At 32.0% G+C, this 18176-nt stretch overlaps 5 protein-coding genes across 5 annotated transcripts in view; 1 reads left to right on the top strand and 4 right to left on the bottom strand.

Annotated features, from left to right (window-relative positions):
• LOTGIDRAFT_168974 (hypothetical protein) overlaps positions 1-160 on the bottom strand; it is a gene marked incomplete at both ends in the record, with an annotated part of 5971 nt that extends 5811 nt beyond the window's left edge. Inside the window, one exon of the mRNA XM_009067271.1 lies at positions 127-160. Coding sequence (XP_009065519.1) covers positions 127-160 — 34 coding nt within the window. The remainder of the gene's footprint in view (positions 1-126) is intronic.
• Positions 161-439: 279 nt separating this feature from the next.
• On the bottom strand, positions 440-1329 carry LOTGIDRAFT_168975 (hypothetical protein; the record flags this gene model as incomplete). Its single annotated transcript, XM_009067272.1, has 3 exons — positions 440-528; positions 806-970; positions 1113-1329. The coding sequence occupies 3 exons, from the start codon at positions 1327-1329 to the stop codon at positions 440-442; spliced, it is 471 nt and encodes a 156-aa protein (XP_009065520.1).
• A 1096-nt stretch (positions 1330-2425) lies between these two features.
• On the bottom strand, positions 2426-3179 carry LOTGIDRAFT_132939 (hypothetical protein; the record flags this gene model as incomplete). The annotated part of the gene is made up of 3 exons (XM_009067273.1): positions 2426-2700; positions 2727-2835; positions 2928-3179. Coding segments are annotated over 3 exons (636 nt in total), but the record flags the coding sequence as incomplete, so codon positions are not given.
• Positions 3180-4381: 1202 nt separating this feature from the next.
• On the bottom strand, positions 4382-9203 carry LOTGIDRAFT_222351 (hypothetical protein; the record flags this gene model as incomplete). Its single annotated transcript, XM_009067274.1, has 9 exons — positions 9114-9203; positions 8066-8295; positions 7528-7693; positions 6668-6882; positions 6356-6442; positions 6010-6115; positions 5281-5384; positions 4761-4886; positions 4382-4477 (listed from the first exon to the last, which is right to left on the bottom strand). Exons 2-9 carry the CDS (start codon positions 8258-8260, stop codon positions 4382-4384), a joined length of 1095 nt encoding a protein of 364 aa, XP_009065522.1. The 5' UTR covers positions 8261-8295; positions 9114-9203.
• Positions 9204-9728: 525 nt separating this feature from the next.
• On the top strand, positions 9729-17970 carry LOTGIDRAFT_168977 (hypothetical protein; the record flags this gene model as incomplete). The annotated part of the gene is made up of 15 exons (XM_009067275.1): positions 9729-9826; positions 10517-10612; positions 11111-11197; positions 11507-11605; positions 13605-13701; positions 14068-14166; positions 14518-14670; positions 14990-15112; positions 15312-15489; positions 15765-15861; positions 16116-16197; positions 16510-16582; positions 16806-16979; positions 17380-17480; positions 17818-17970. The coding sequence occupies 15 exons, from the start codon at positions 9729-9731 to the stop codon at positions 17968-17970; spliced, it is 1710 nt and encodes a 569-aa protein (XP_009065523.1).
• Between the last annotated feature and the right edge of the window lie 206 nt (positions 17971-18176).

An 18176-nucleotide genomic window follows, 5' to 3' on the forward strand; every position in this document is an offset into this window, starting at 1 on the left:
ATGGCAATACCAATTGTAAACTTAATGTGTTAAAAATAATAACCCAAAACCGGTCCAAATTCTTCCTTTATCCCCCCCCCCCCCCCCCCGGCCCCCTTCCCCTTTCTCCGCCACACAGTCACCTACCCTCACTCAAGTACCCCACCCTCACACGCAACATTTCACACTATCGCTTTCAACTTTCACCTTCCAATATTACATCTCTCTTTCATTCACACATTCACACAATTTCAAATATTTTTTCACACCTCTCTGTCATTCATACAATTTCAATTTCTAATCGTCTATTACTGACGATTGCGCTCATATCATATTCCATTTCCAACAAGAACACATCCATGTCTATAATTTATTCTATTCTTACAGACGAAGGTATTAGTTGACTTAGTTGACGAGTGAACGTCCATTCAACAGATGTTTGATGTTTGAATTGTATTAATTACTCTTCTGTTTTGAAGCACTTGAATGATCGTCGGAAGAATCGCCTAATAGATTTTACAGCTCGTCTTTTCGGTTTAACTGCTTGAACTGAAAAAAGAGAAATAGATAAATAAAATAATATAATATTTAAAACCATACGAAATATTAAACGGTAACCAAAAAACACGATTGGTACCCTCCTCTCCGATTTTATTTACAACTGAGTAATTAACAGATACCTTCTGATTTCAAATCAGGTGTACTGGTACAAATGTAAGTAAGTCACAATGTCTCGTGACCAAGGAACAGCTAGACAACTAGATAGCTAGACAGCTTGGTTCTAGAAATCCAAAAAAATAAGAATTCAGACACTATGACACCTTACCTTCCTGATCACAAGTAGCAACATCGTCAGTCTGTGTAGCTTTGTTTTCTGTTTTAACAACTCTTCTGGTAGATTGTTGAGGAGTTGGTGTGATAGATTTTACTAAGCAGTCCAAATTATCTCCAGTTTCACCATGGATGTCAAACTTGATATCTGATATTTTATCTACAATAGAATAGATTAAATAAGATGCTAGTTATCTAAATTGGGTGTCATTTTTAAAAAAGATCATAATATCAGAATTCAACTTTGTATGTTTTCAGCTGAATGAGACTACTTTTGATCCATGTATCATCGCTTGTCTTACCTTCATATTTGGTGACCTTTGAAATGCCTGTAAACTGCAGGAATCTTTGAAATAAACCAGCACCTTCTTCTACTGGTTTGAGGATTGTTTTTTCTTCAAGAAATCCAAAGAACTCTCGTTCATAATACTGGTATTCCTCCACTGTCATGGGCGGAGTGGAATAATCAGGAATCTCACCAAAACAATATGGTGGACGGGACATGTATTTCTTGGACATCCTGGAAAAAAAAAATAACTTTAGATTTTACTATTTTTAGATTTTACTCTAACCATTTCTGTCAATACAAGATAACTTTCCTGCGGTTTTAATATTTTTTTTTTTTTGGAAACGCCAAAATATGTTATATCAGTAAACTGTTATCCATGAATTATAGATATTCAATTACTAACTTGCCAAACGATGAACCTACACCAAGTGACATGGCCGAATCATTTCAATTGAAATTCAAACTAATAAAAAAGAAATCGGGAAAATTCTCCCAAAATCGATTTTGATTTCAAGTGACTTAAAATGATATTTTGTACCCTAAAATTTACAAATTAGATTGTATAATATATTTGGGAGACTGATGAGACTGTTTTCCTTTTTAAAATATTCAGTTTGTAAAATTATCTCACCTTAAAATTCAGAAAAATCCTCAAAAAATCGCAGAGAAACTTGTAAGCACGTCTTTTCAACAATGGAAAATATGTCGCTTGTGACGTCATACTATTATATTATGTATTTTAATTATAACGTCATAAAAAAGACAAATTATTCTATTTAAAAGGGTTCCTCCCTCACAAATTTAATCCATTTCAACGATTTTTAAGATGTTTTAAAATCTGAGAATGATTCTCGTGTTCCCAGATTGAATCATCAGCTTGAAATCTTAAGTCGAAACATACAAGTATCCCTTTAAAATACATAAAGTCCAAACTTTCTTTAAAAATGTTTTTATACTCAAGATTCAAAACAATTTGAAGGACAATAAATATTTATCACAACAAATAAAAAATTTGTAACGATTCAAAATGTTCTGGTTGTAGACTTCAAGTCGATCTCGCCAATGACGTTAGATAGCCTACCTAAATTGTAAAGACCATCGAGAGTTGCCGTATATTTCTAGATTTGGCAACAACAGAAATTTTAATTTGATTGGCAGGTCGTCGTGATAAATTTGGTCAATCATAAGAAATATTGGATCGCAAAAGGGTTCATGCAGCAAACTGATATGCGATACCACTTAAATTTAACCTTGCTTGAACTTAACTTACTTGATATGAAACTACATCTTTTCAGCTTCAATTTCATGGTGTTTTTCTGTTGATAGCTATGTATTTATTGTTGTTTCACGATGTATAATCTTACTGGCATTATCTTGATATATAAACTTACTGTCATTATCTTGATATATAGACTTACTGTCATTATCATGATATAAACTTAGTATCACTATCACGATATATAAACTTACTGTCATTATCACAATATATATACTTAGTGTCATTATCATGATGTATAATCTTACTGGCATTATCATGACATATGAACTTACTGCCATTATCTTGATATATAAACTTACTGTCATTATCTTGATATATAAAACTTACTGTCATTATCATGATATAAACTTAGTATCACTATCACGATATATAAACTTACTGTCATTATCACAATATATATACTTAGTGTCATTATCATGATATATAAACTTCCTGTCATTATCATGATATAAACTTCCTGTCATTATCATGATATATAAACTTAGTCATTATCACAATATATATATACTTAGTGTCATTGTCATGATATATAAACTTAGTCATTATCACAATATATATACTTAGTGTCATTATCATGATGTATAAACTTCCTGTCATTATCATGATATATAGACTTACTGTCATTATCATGATATATAAACTTACTGTCATTATCATGATATATAAACTTACTGTCATTATCATGATATATAGACTTACTGTCATTATCATGATATATAAACCTACTGTCATTATCATGATATATAAACTTACTGTCATTATCATGATATATAGACTTACTGTCATTATCACAATATAAACTCACTGTCGTTGTCACGATACATAAACTTACATTTATTATTACTTTTATATAACTTATGATGTTCTCTGGTCAAGGAATTCACATAGGGATCTTTCGTACTCAATGGCCAATAGGCCAGGGTCTAATTCCAAATATTCCCTTCTTTCTACTCCCCTTGTATATTTTATATATTGCTCTAAAACTCTATTGTGTTGGCCAATTTTTACATCTTTTGGGTAAATCAATGGCAATAACTTAACATTCTTTCATTCAAATATTGTGAGAATCAAACTCATCCGACAGCGGTAATGACAATATATTGTGACATTATAATGTCATAATAATAACAAAAGAGATAAAAGAATAAAATTTATTATGTTATTATTAAAATCTTCAACAAATTACAGCATAACAGAACAAAGAGTTTTTTCCACAAGTATATTGGAAAGCAAGAAGATAATGCATTTAAGAAATATGGGGAATGCTTCTTCAACCAATTTGCCGAAATTACACAAAAATTTCATGTTAAAAGTGGGAACAGACGAGGTATGGTGTCTGGTGCGGTGTGCAGTGTGGGGACTAACAATACAGTAGAAAATAGTAGAAGCGAATAGTGTCCACACCGTGTCCTTGTGTGTTCACTTCTTCTATTTTCCTTTGTATTGATCATTCCACATCGTACACTGGACCAGACACTGTCCATTTGAGGGTTTATACGGTAATTTTACGGAAGAGGTCTGCAATTGAACCATTCTCCATACAAGCATCTTGCATTTTAGCCTATTCTTCCCTTGTAGATCAGGTTGTTCACTGATTGTCTGCTCAGAAAAAAAACAGGCATCACCATACTCGGGGCTATGTTCCAGAGAGTGGCCACTCCTGTTCTGTCAGCTTACAGCTTAACTTCTGGGTTCTATATTCCAGAGACTTGTCCCCCATCAGCCTATTGAATTACCAATGTCTGGGTTATATTCCATTGAATGATCCATTGTTGTAATATTGTCAGTTTACAGAAACATCTTCCAACCCTGTTAATATTTCATAGGAAGGTCCACTGTTAATCCAATGAGGAGGTTTCCACCGGTATACCATCAATTTGACAGCGTGAGTATACATCGCCTGTACGAGTTGTATTTGAAGGAGTGATCCTTTGGCCCACTATTGAGCTTGAATTTATTAGTATTGTGATTTAGATAGTGGTTTAGCTACCATCACACCCAGTTTAATCTTGATTGTTTAAAGTTTTGAATTCTTTTTCTCTCTTAGCGAAGGATTGAGCCACCATTAGAGGAAAGATCAAACTGGCTTCACCATATACCTGTTAATTTAAAAAGAATGATGAAGTTTGTGTTTCTAATGGCATTTTGAAGAATAAATAATATAAACAAAGTCTGAAATAGGACCTTTATTTAACTGGACACATTACGTGTGATTGAAATATTGCTAATGTGTAGAAATTAAAAAATGGTGACACAAAACTTATGTTGATTTATATAGTAACTTAAACATGATATCTGGCCATTGATACACATTTTGTCCCTTTTTCATCAAGAAACCAAGAAACATACAGTTCTATAAGATAAAGCAAAATAAGTTTTTACCTTCACTGGTCTGGCATCTTTTTTAATTTTACCCCATGATATAGCTTCATCAGGTCGAGCTCCAGAATCACTGCCATCAAACTCTGATGCTGTATTCACAAATACAGAAAAATCAGCTCCATTTCTCTAAGAAAGGAATTGTAAGAAATTAACACAAATGAATCGATACAAAATTTCAATAGATGTGGTTTCTACTGACAGCTATGCTAGATAACTCAGAATCATACACAGCATCCAAACCATATACTGGTACTGTTCTAACATATCAATAGAATAATGATATTTCTTGTTTGAGGAGTCCACTGCTATACATTTATTCCTTCTGATTTTGTCATACTTTGGACGAGATTTTTTGTTTAACAAAATTGTTTTACTTGTACAGGTTTTTGTCATTCAATTCTATACTAAAGTATCATTATATAATGGTATATAGATGTATAAATCTGTATTTAAATGGTAAAAGAGGACCTCTATTGAGTTATCTAAATAGAGAAATAGAGTCCAGGGTGTTTACACTTACCATTAAATTGGCATTACAAGTATGATGTTTGACAACTCCACCACCTAATATTATCATACCAGTATTAACAGCATGGACAGCCTGACTGTTAACACCTCGTATATCTATAATATAGAAAGGTAGTTAAAAGGGGTGGGGTCATAAATGGTTTTCATAATAAGTTGGATACATTGTAATAACGACAGTTATTGTGATACCAATTGGATTAAGTGTATAATTAGAGTAAAAATTGCACTGTCAGAATATGTGATAAATATGTGCTCCTCGCTTCTATATGTCGTTCAAATCTTATATGTGATAAAGATATGATACATTGTGATAATAAAAGCATAAATCATTTCAGTATATACCATGATAATGACAGTATTATATCATTATATTATTACATACATTAAGTAATTTCGCGGCATATATCATTATAGGAGGTTTCAAGCGGTCACCCACGATATATCATTATATTATCATATACATTATTAGTATTACAGTTTATCATGATAATAGCAGTATATGATGGCAGTGTATATCATTAAAAGGACTATATAAATTGTGAATATATTGTGATAAAGACAGTCTATATCATGATAATAACAGTATATTCAATGATAATGACAGTAAAACGACAGTATATATGATATTGGCATTAAATATTGTGATAAAGACAGTCTATATCATGATAATGACAGTATACATAAGCATGACAATAAATACCGATAATGACAATACTATTACCTTGTACTAAATCTATAACTAGTCCAGGGTTTTTGTAGGAGTGGAAGTAAATCATATCACCTAAAGAACCATCAGTTATAGCTGGACTATATACTGGTATATCATTCTACAAAATAAACATCATATAGAATATAATTTGGATGGAGATGATAAGTTTTTCCAAAATTTATGTAAGTGGAGGGCGTTTTCTCTTAAAATTTCTTTGAGGGTCAACCTTCAACCTTACCCTTAGATATCTACCCTCTAGTAAGCACAACAATAAAATGACATCAATAATTTTTAATCTTTCAATTAGCCAAAAATGTTTGTGACTATCTCTAACTGGCACACTGAAAGTGAAACATACCTTATATGCCCAGTAATAAACTGAATCTTCATGGTTAATTTCTTTACCTAGTCTAGCTATTAATCGAGAGGGTGTCCATAATGTTCCCTGAAACAACAATAAATACATAGCTATCAAAAGACAAGTTCAGTTAAAAATTACACTGAAATTTTTTCCAATATCATTCCTTTCTATCTTGAATATTCCAAATAGGAATTGGAATGTATTTTGACAACTTTTAGACTTTGTCGATTGTTGTTTAGATTTATACATATCAGTTTTATCCTTATGATTTTATTCATACTGATGCAGCACATTTTAGATGATTTTCACCTGTTCTTTTTGTTCTAGTAACATCTGATCTAATATAGGCATTAACCAGTCTTCAAATTTACAGTAGTTTTCATTGGGTACTAATAGGTTTCCTATTCGATTAATTCCCTTTGATCGTAACTCTCTACCAGGGAGGCTAAAATCTCCTATATAGGTTTCTGCCATACATTTAATAAAATCTTCTTCAATGCCACCAGCAGTAGTTACAATACAATCTACCTGAAACCACAAGAGACAAAACAAATCTTAAGCAAAATGTTCTTGTCAAATTTTTGAGCGACTGGGACCAAGAGTTTTAAAAGTGTCTGTCACTTATCATAACAAAATTTTGTATAGACAAACCCTTTACAGACGACTAGATCCCTTCAACAGATGAGGGGAAATGTAATAACTGAAATACTAGAAAGTTAATATCTACCAGAGGAGCAGGACATGTACATTATCAAGAAGGCTGATTGGCTGATTTTATTGCAGTGATAATACATCGACCAATTAGATTCCTTGAAGCTAATTAAGTACATACACAAGACTGGGACCACAAACATCAGTATACTTAAACTGGAGTGGAAATCATCACTTCTGTCCTGTTAAACAGCAGATAAATCAGATGCAAGATTGTCATCTAAGATTGATCAGCATGGAAAACAAATGTTTCCTCTTGAACTTCTCAAAATACTTTTACAAGACATTACTACAGCTTCCGTACTACATTTTTTCCTTATATTCCAGATGAGCCAGACGCAAAATTGTCATTAAATCGCTGCATTTACAAACTTCTGTGGTGCAAGAAGAGTGTATAATGATGTCAAGGTATTAGATTAAATTTACCATACCTTGAGAATGAAAAGAACAAATTAAACCTACCATATTATGTTGTACAATATATCTAAGAACCTCTCGTACCCCGGCTGATATCAAATTAGATGTATAACTTAAAAATATCGTACAATTTGATTTCTTTCTCTGTGTAGAGTCAACATTGTTATCTTTTTTATCATTTGGAACTGGCTTCATCTTCATGTCAATCTGAAACCATCAAGAAATTAACTAGGATTATCATTAAAGAATGTTATGTGCAAATGTGAATATCATATTTGTGTTTCACTACTGTTGTGTCTTTTCAAAATATAACTACAGACAAAACATTTTTTGAAAACTGTGTTATGAAAGCTGACTGAATATGGAACCAATAGAAATAGTTGTAAATCTTTTATCGTTTTGTTACAAATTCTGCTTTTACTAAACCAAAAAATAGTACAAAAACTGAATACATCCAACCTTGATAAAACGGTACAATTTTGTTATAATACTGAATGGGGTTTGTCATTTCACTGCGATGGCTGAAGTAGTCTCTGAAAATTATTTAAGGATAAATATTTAATGAAAAAGGGCTCTAACCATTTTGTTAACTTCTTCCACAGCTAAACCAAAATTTGTAGCTTGAAAGCCAGATCTTGTGTAGCTGTTTAATAACTTTTCAAAGTTGACACCATTGTTAAAGTCATATCCTCTGACTGTCTCTGTTCCTTCGGGCATAGGCTGACTTTCTACTAACACAGCATTGGTTGCTATAGATGGTGGAACATCTGCCATTTTGAATTTTTATTGCAGTGGAACTTTGTTCAAATCTGAAGTAAGACAAATTGATATATAAGAAACATTACAATGAATGAAAGAATTTCCCATCTGTAGTTTTACTTGAGTACCTGTATTGCATGGCATGAGACATTCTATCATTTAGTTTTTACTCACTGAGTCTAAGGTGGTTACTTTCTGAGTCTAACTTACTGAGTCTTAGCTGAGACACACTCAGTTATTGAGTCTGCCTCGGTTAGTGGTTACTCTCTGAGACTAACTCAGTTACCGAGTCTCTCTGTAACTGTCAGTGGTTACTCACTGAGTCTCACTCGGTCACCAAGTTCATCTCATTTAGAGGTTAATCACTGATTCTGTCACCTAGTCTGTCTCAGACTCTCAGTTAGTGGTTACTACCGAGTCTCACTCGGTCACCAAGTCTGTCTCAGTAAGTGGTTACTCACTTAGTCTCATTCACATAGTTAACAAGTGGCTCAGTACTCTCAGTGATTACTCACTGATTCATACACTCAGTCTCGCTGTCTCAGTTAGTGGTTACTCACTAAGGCTCACTCAGTCACCAAGTCTGTCTCAGTAAGTGGTTATTCACTTAGTCTCATTCACATAGTTAACGAGTGGCTCAGTACTCTCAGTGATTACTCACTGATTCATACACTCAGTCTCGCTGTCTCAGTTAGTGGTTACTCACTAAGGCACACTCAGTCACAGAGTTTGTCTCAGTACTAGTAGGAGGCTGTGGAGTAGTTACTCCCCCTATCCCTGATGGGTGAGCCTCTTCCCCTGGCCCTTCTCATCACGCTGCAAAAATATGGTTTATTGACACCTAAATGAGATAAGAAATTTAAAATACCTGTGCCCTGTTCCTTCTATGATCAGTTTTCAGTCAATCGCAGATGATTCGATATACCGGTAATTTCACAACTCTTTGAAAGCATGTTTTTATTTCACAAATTTCGGGTCATTGCTAAATACACCTAAAACAGGGTCAAGGAAGCTGTCATTATTATGATTGACAGGTCATATGATGCCAGATGCTTGTATATCATTGCCTTGGTGGGTTTGGTCTAAAATGGATTCTCGGTTCAAGCCCCGCCTTAAATACATTCCTACATGTATGTGAATATGTTAAAAAGTTACAACCATGTTTTGTTTATGGTGAACGCACATGTTAATTATTAAATTTCGTCACTTTTTTAGATGGTTTTTCATGGCACCAGTCTGATGTTAAATATTTTACTATATGAAATAAAATTGAAAAAAAAAGAAATCCATTACCTGTTGTTTTGAAAGTCATCATTTTGGTTAGAGGCTAATCAGGCTCTCAATCCGGATTAAGATTCTGTGTCTGGTTTTTCCAGTTATTTTAGGCTTCAATGATTTCAATGTATTTCTGTCTGGATAATCAAACATAACCGGATTAGGAATTGTCGACAAGAAACTCGTCCTGTGTAACCAAAAAACAAACATGTCGGTGGACGGAATACTCGACGAAAATGAGAGAAAAGTCGTCAATGAATTTTGTCATTTATTGGAAAAATCGAAGCAACTGTTCAATGGCTTGAGGTAATATTTTTTATTTCGATTTTATTCTCGACTTTTGCTGATTTCTATGAGTAATGGATGAAAAGCTATTACCATCATTCCAAAACTGACAACTTGCAGTCTGTCTGATTAAATCCACCATCTGTCAAATTTTAGTAACTACATGTTACATGTTTGGTTGGAGGCTACATTGGCTACTACAGGCAATTATAGACTGATAGACAAAAGTAGGATTGATCTGATTAGTCTAAAACTGTAGTATTCCCTCTATATGCCTGTTATTTTATTCCAGACAAACACAAAGTTGTAGGCTTATTAAATAGTATTCTATGTTTACCCTACTACATGCACAAAACAAATACCTTACACTTCATGCCTAATTTATTATTTATACTTTATAGTTGATTCTTATTATTAGATCATAGATCTACATACATTATAAATAGGATTAGGGTATCTTAAAGGAGCGAACAAGGAATATCAACAAGTTAGTCTAGAGCTATTCCCTTTGACCTAAAGAAGGTCCATTGACAATGTGTGAGTCATAGAGGCATAGAACAGAGAGGTTGAGATCAAAGGCCCACAAGTACCCATAGCTTTTCATTCAAACAGCAAACTGTTGATTTGGCCTAAAAAGATATAATGAATGCGATTATTAAAATACCCTACTTCTCTTGGCTAGTTATGTAATCTGCTCTTTCTTTTCGATAGAGATCTACCTCAATATGGGCACAAACAATGGCAGTCTTACTTTGGGAGAACATTTGATGTTTATACTAAATTATGGAAATTTCAACAACAGCATCGGTTAGTATTGTATCAGATATAACATGATTAGGTATTAAGATTAAATGAAAATCTGATTAAGCTGATTCGTAAGCACTTTTCAAAGACATGTGTCCATGTAGCTTTGCAATTTTCTTTCGTCAGAATATGATCGGACTATATAAATGGACAGATGCCCCATTTTTTGACCAATCATACTTTAGTTTCAGAAACGGGATTTTTTTTAGCTAAGCCAATCAGTTATAGTGTTCACAGATCACAGTTTTTGTACATTTCTAGTACTGTTAAAGACTATTTACACACATTCAAGATTAAAATCAACCCCCCAAAATGGCACATCTGTCCCTTTAAATCTGTCACATTTTGACCAGTGTTAATCATATGTTGATACAAAATTGATTGATTTAAATGAATACATCATTCAGTAGCACAGAACTGATAAAAAGAGTGTTAATTTCTACTTTGATTGAAAAAACTTTATAAGCTTATGATATAATATGAAGCTTATATTTTCTCCAGGCAAATATTAGATACAAAATATGGGTTAAAAAGATGGCAGATAGGGGAGGTGGCCAGTAAGATAGGACAACTTTACTACCATTATTAGTAAGTATAGAGAATATTTAGTTATTTCATGCATTTAAATCTAAATGGGGCTGGCTGTCTGCTATAACTTTAAATCTTTGAATTATGACGTCACCAAACTGTGTGATACATGAAATCAAGATATCATATTCGACACAGAAGAGTAAGCTAATATCTCAGAACTTTTATCAAAAAATAAGCACCAATGGCTGTTAAAAAAGATAAGATCTTTTATTGTGTTCTGAAGTGAAAATATTCAGATAAATTCTTTTTACGGTTATTTTTTAAGTGAAAATATTTAGATAAATTCTTATTATGGCTATTTTTCAGTTTACGTACAAGTGAAACTAACTACTTAAGTGAATCATTTTCATTTTATTCTGCTATAAGAATGAGAGCTTATTACTCTAAAGCTACCAAAGAAGACAGGTAAATGTCTCTTGTCTTTATATTAGTAAGGGACCCTGTAGAAACATCCTTGCTCTTAATTGGACTTGGTCGCTTGACTTCTCATTCAGTTTACTAGCTCATAGAGCTATACATTAGCTTTTCTAGATCAGTAACACCACTTAATTTCTTTGATGAATTGTGATCTAAGTGATGAATCAGTTGAAATATCCCCTAGCTAAATTCTATAAATTTGGTGGGTTTTTTTAACAGTATTTTATTCACATGAAAATGCAAGGGACTTTGCCTATACTACCTGAAAACCATCAGATATACTTCAAATAGAAGGAGTTTTACATCCTACTCCATGACACCTTATCAAGGTTTAAAGAAAAACTGCTACAAAAATGAGATCAAAGACCCAATAATGCCAATCTAATGTAAAATGTTTCTTAAAATTCTGTAATTCATGTGAAATTGCATCACAAATATTTGAATCTAAGTAATATGTCACAGTACTTACCGGGTACACGGAATAATCTGGCGGGGGATTAAAACTATTTTATATACTGTATTTCAGTACTGTTCATGTCCAAATGTAAGTTAGTCAGATTCCTCTGAGCCCATATATATCATGTAATGCCTAATTTCTTCCCTAAATTATGCTTCATTTGATCATGGTGTATTGGAACTGCATGGTCTGATATAGGATTGAGGTGGATCAGCAGCTTTTTAGGGAATTGGTTTCAAATTTAAAACAGGAATTTTATGTTTTCGAAAACCTTAACATGATCGACTCTTGCTATTTCTCAAAAATTAGTTTTGCAAAATGAAAGTTGATCTTGAACAAATCCATTATTATTTAGATATAAATTTTCTTATTTCTGATTTTTCTGGAATATTTTTCTTTGTTCAGAAATCAGAATTAAAGGGATTGTAAAGAGGTGTTTCTGGGACACTGATAGCATCGATTTGCACCATTCCAATTTTCAATCAGACATCTATGCCATTCTGTGGTTCCTGCAGTTCCACACAAAATAAGTGTTTGATACTAATTGCAGGAACTGAAAATTGGAATTGTGAAAATTGATGCTATCAGTGTCTATGATAGTCAAAAGAAATTAATAATTGGACTGGGTGACATGCCCCTAGTAAAAGCTGCTGGTCTGAAACCTGGTATTATTTAGGTGTATTAATTTCTGGTGTTAGCTTTCAGTAACTTATTTATTGTTATGTTTTTAGTGGAACTGGGAATTATCTAAATTAAATTTATTAATTATTAACTATCTATTAATTGGTTTTAGAGTCGATGATTGGAAAATGAGTTTTATTTACAAATTGATAATGTAATAACCATCAGACGTTAACTTTGAGTGCTTATTGTATAAATTACATTGGTTAATGATAGAGTTTGTCCTTGAGAACTAAAATCATTATCTCCTTGGCCTTTGCTTTCGTAATTTCAATTATATAATGTTTTTACAAGCACTTTCACGGAGGATGAGGGCAATGAGGGCATTATGTATTTGGAAATGAATAAGAAATGCATTAAGCACTATCTCCAGAAAAGCAAGCTAATTTGCTTTTTCTAATGAAATTCCTGTATTTTATTAGCTTTCAAAGTAAAGGACTGAAATTGAGAAAAAATCATCATACTTTGGGGGAAACTAGCCTTTAAAATCACTTGTCAGAGCCTATAGAGAGTCAGAATGTCTGGGATAAATTTCAAAACACTAGCCTTGTATTCGCGAAACAAGCGTAGAAACAGTGTTAGAAGATAAAACTTTAAAACATCCTAGCGGTAAGATCATTTCGAGAATGCGCGGTCTATCTTTTTTTAAGGTGGTTTTACATAAAAGATACGATTGTTTTGGCAGTAATTACTGAAATATACATATTCTGGGTTCCTACAGCTATTTTTCTCAGTGGGTTTCATACTGCATCTGACTGATTGAAAAATAATTAACAATCAAGTAAATCAATGAGTTTAGATTAATACAGACTGTGATGTTTGAATGATTAATATTGTTATTATCTACAGGCCAGATTTAATGGTGAAGAAATTACGATATTATGCCAGGTTTATTGTGGTCTGTTTACTCTTAAAAAAGATGAAATTAGTTCGAGACTTAGTCAGGGTGAGTGAAAATAATTGAGGGTAAAATTCAGAATGAAAGTATAATACTCAGCCATATTGATTTAATATAAAGATCAAATTAAAGTTTCTAAGCACTGATTGTCTCTCAGTGTGAAAGAAACAGGGCCTTAGGGCAAATTTGTTTTCTTTCAGCCCTACCCATATTATCTTCAATTTAAAGATGAAATCGCAATACTTAATAAATGAGATACAATTGTATGATTATAATGTATTAATTGAACAATTATGCATATTTTTAAACACTTACTGGTCAAGAAAAATGTATTATTTAGCCTTCTTTATTAGAGAAGTCAGTCATGACTTTATTACTATATTTGTAAGATATTTATAACTTTATATATAACAGGAGCTAGCTAAACAAATAGATGACTATACCAGTACTTATGAACCTGAAGATCAGATGGAATGGAATCTAGTTCTGGGTGAAATAAAAGCATTTATAGAGGTAAATTATTGTGGTAAAATGAGGGCGTTATTTTTTGTCTTTTGGGAAATCGTTATAACAAGTCTTTCATTTGAATGGACAAATATACTTTAAATTTGGAGCTCTTATTCAATTGTAAATACAGTCAAATGAAGTCCCAAGTGTCTTCAAAGTTGTAATGTATAAAGATATATAGCTATTTTTGTTGCTGTGTGTGAAAATTCTACAAAACAAGTCCAAAGAATTTCTTATCACCACTATAGTGTCATGTTGGAGCTCCTATCCAACATAACTGGAAAAATACTGACAAATGAACTGCCCTACTGTCTCCCTAGTTTGAATGTTTTAAAATGGTATCATTTGTATTTACAGGCTGATAATATAATTAATGTGGTAGATGTTGACTCGACTACTATAGTATTATCACATAGATTAACTCCCCTGAATACACCACCAGCTGATAAAGGGGCACCTGTTTATTTATCTCTACAAGAAATATTAATAGTTGGTAACTGTCACGAACAGGTATGATATTAACTTATAATATATTACTATTTACATTAGATTATTTAATCAGTAAGCAATGAACACACTGTCATTACTAGTAAGAATACCTATGACATACTGCAAATAAAGTAATATATTACAGAACCAATGACTGTTCTTCAATATATCCAATCATCATGACCAAACTATCTGAATCAATATTTTTAATATGATCAGTAAAAGATAAGACAATGCTGGATGCTTATTAAGAGTACCTTGTGTAGATGCTATTAAATTTGGTGCTATATTTCAATGATGAATATAGATTCAGTATTATATTTGAGTATTATGATTGTAGGTGAAGTTCAGTGAATTAACATTAGATATGTTTAGAATGTTACAAACATTAGAGAGAGAACCACAAGAAGATTTAACTACTCAGATCTATGATGTTTCACCAGCTCCTGGTCGACAGTTATTTGTAAGTAGTGATACTTATTTTATAAACTTTTTCTTCTACAAAAGACCAATCAAAACTCCTGTTTGTGCTACCTTCGTCTTTATTTAATATCAGCGATTAACAAATAGCATAATTGATACCGATTGGAAAGTAGACTCATAAAAATAAAATGGATTTATTTATTATTTTAATGTTTGAATTAATTGTTTTTTTTTTTTAGGAAAATGGAGATCGCACACGAAGAGACAACCCCCATAAATACTTATTATATAAGCCTACTTATGGCCAGTTAAATACCTTTCTTGCCTCCGCTTTTAAAGAGTTGCCACCAAACGGTGCCATGTTATTATATATATCAGCTGATGGTTGCCTAGGAAATGCCAAACACACAGATGATGGTAAGATTTTTTCAAACAAGAACTCAGGAATATAGTTAAGATGTTCCAAAATATTGTAAATTTTCTCTTCAATAAGCTTATCATAATTTTGATTTTAAATTCTCTCATTATAAAGGCATCCTTGTTGAATCTTTCTATTTTGATTACTATTTTATCAAAAGGTTTGGTGTTTGTTTCACTTATAGAAGATTCTAAACAAACATTATTGCATGTCCAATTAAAAATTAACTTAGCAATGTATAGCCTTTTTTATTTCTGAATTTTTTTTCTTCCAGCTGCCTATGATTTAGGTGGAGTTGTAACTAACTCTAGAAGAGAAGGGGAAACACCTAGTAAAGGTAAACGCCCTGGTGTTCTTAAAGAAATGCACAGGTAAGTAACTCATTTAAGCAACTTTTTATTTATCAATTTTTTGATAAAGCCAGTTGCGGATGCATTAGTTGATATTTATGGGGTAAATAAACAAGATATACTGTCATAAATTAAAAAACTGTGTGACATATAACCAATGGGATAGCATACTAATATGAATTTTGATATTGATAACAGCGTGTCACTTATTGTAACATTGTATTGTTATTGTATTTTGAAAGGCTGTATAATTTCCTTTTTTCTCGAAATTTCAGTTTACATCCTGGTGATTTATATCCTTACACTCGGAAACCATTATTCCTTATAGTTGATAGTGATAACAGTTCAGCATTCCAGGTAAATCTTCTACTGAATTATTAACAGATCATTGTTTCAATATCGCTCCAGAGTCATAGTTGTCCCTTTATTTATAGATAAACAAGATAAAACAAATGTTAATTCATACAAAATATATGAAATTAATATCACGTAGACTTTTTTACTTTGAAATGTGAAACTGTAAGATGGGATAAGAGCGCTGTCATTTTGGCTGTTTTTTCTAGTCTTGTCTTCAGTGCTATAAAGTTAATCTTATAATGCCTGTGAGTACCAGTATATCTAAAGAAAGCTTTGTATATGTATCAGTAATAAATTAATATTTGATTTTAGAATTTCCCTACATTATTTGGGCAGCCTCTAGTATGTCTTCTATCTCCAGAACAAGTACCTACAACCATGCAAGGTAATGAGAATTTTCTCTTGTCAGTGTACATCTATACCTCTGCCCATTTTAGAGGATATCGTTGTTTTAAATTGGAAGCTTTCTTGCAAAGATATATTTGAATAATTTTACACAATAATGCACATGAATGGAAAGTAGTTTATTTTTTCATGAATTGTATATGATTAAAAATTTACCATAATAATAAAAAAAATCACAAAAAGATATATTTTTTTCATTTCAGATCAGCATCAAAAAGGAAATTTATTTACATTATTTTTACACAGTCCATTAATGGCCTTTTGTTATGTATGTAATATTATTGATATACCTATTACATTATGGGATAAATGTCAAACTCAGATAGACAAGTTTATGGCAGAGGCTAGTAAATTATTTGTTCGAGCCAGAAAACTAGGTAAGATATTTTGGCACTTTGTTGTTAATCTTTGGTACTCCGGTTTGCTTGATTGATTTGAGACATATTTTTTTTTTGTATATTAATCCTGGGTGTTCTGATTTGCATAGCATTTGGGGCTATCATTTGAAATTGTTTGTTGAAAGTGTACTTTGCAGCTTTTTGGTAGGCTTTTAATAGGTCAACCTCAAATCTGTTGCATTTTGATGTTCATTTTTAGTTGTCATTACTTAAAAGCCATGTATAGGCCATGCTTGAATTCAACTTGAGACGAAAATAATACTAAGATTTATGAGAGAAGCCCAGATAATAAATATGTGAGATACTCAGCCTTTGTTAATGTGTTGATGAGAAGCAATATAACGTAGCAAATTAGTTTTATATCAACTTTCCCTTTCAGATCATTCCTACATGCAGTTTTTTGGTGATGATTTTTTGAGATTACTATTATTACGTTTTGTATTTTGTTATATTGTTTTGATTTTACATCGCGGCTTTAAGGTAAGATATGATTTTGATCAGGCATTGATTAAAAAGAGAAGTTTTAACTGTATTTTTCAGTCATTATTGCTCGTGTTATTAACCAAGCATTTAGGCAATGTAAATAATAAAACTACAATAAATAATAATAATTTTTTTAGGCCTGAAGAAGCATTGTACATTGTGAGATAATTTGCATTATTATATGAAAAACTTGAAAGTAGAAGAGAGATTATGTGTTTTTATCTTTATCCAGTGATACTTGTATTTTCATGGTATATCTAATAGATTTTATGCAATTGTTAGCTAGCACCATAATATAAATCATATAAAACGTGAAATTTGATTTATGTTTCAGGGACCAAGTTATTATCCAGTGTCACACCCTTCGTTACCTACTGATGAAATCCTAGAGCATCCTAGTTTATATAAGATAGTCTTAGATCTAGCCAGTATTCTAGAGGTTAGAGGATTATTTGCTGAACCTGGAGAAGGAGATATTATCGCTTAATTTATTTATTTACTTTAGGCCAGATTCAATTGTTATTTCTAGTTATTATTAGATTTTTCATGCCCATTTCACTCAAATTCGGGTGTCAATTATAATCTTCCAAAAAGAATTTGCCAACTGATTTCTTTTGGTTTTTTATTTTACGCACAAACTGATATTGATGTACAACAATGTTAACATATATCTGGTTTGTATGTTTAAATGCT

Source organism: Lottia gigantea, assembly GCF_000327385.1.
Source record: "Lottia gigantea unplaced genomic scaffold LOTGIsca_81, whole genome shotgun sequence".
Taxonomy (NCBI): domain Eukaryota; kingdom Metazoa; phylum Mollusca; class Gastropoda; family Lottiidae; genus Lottia; species Lottia gigantea.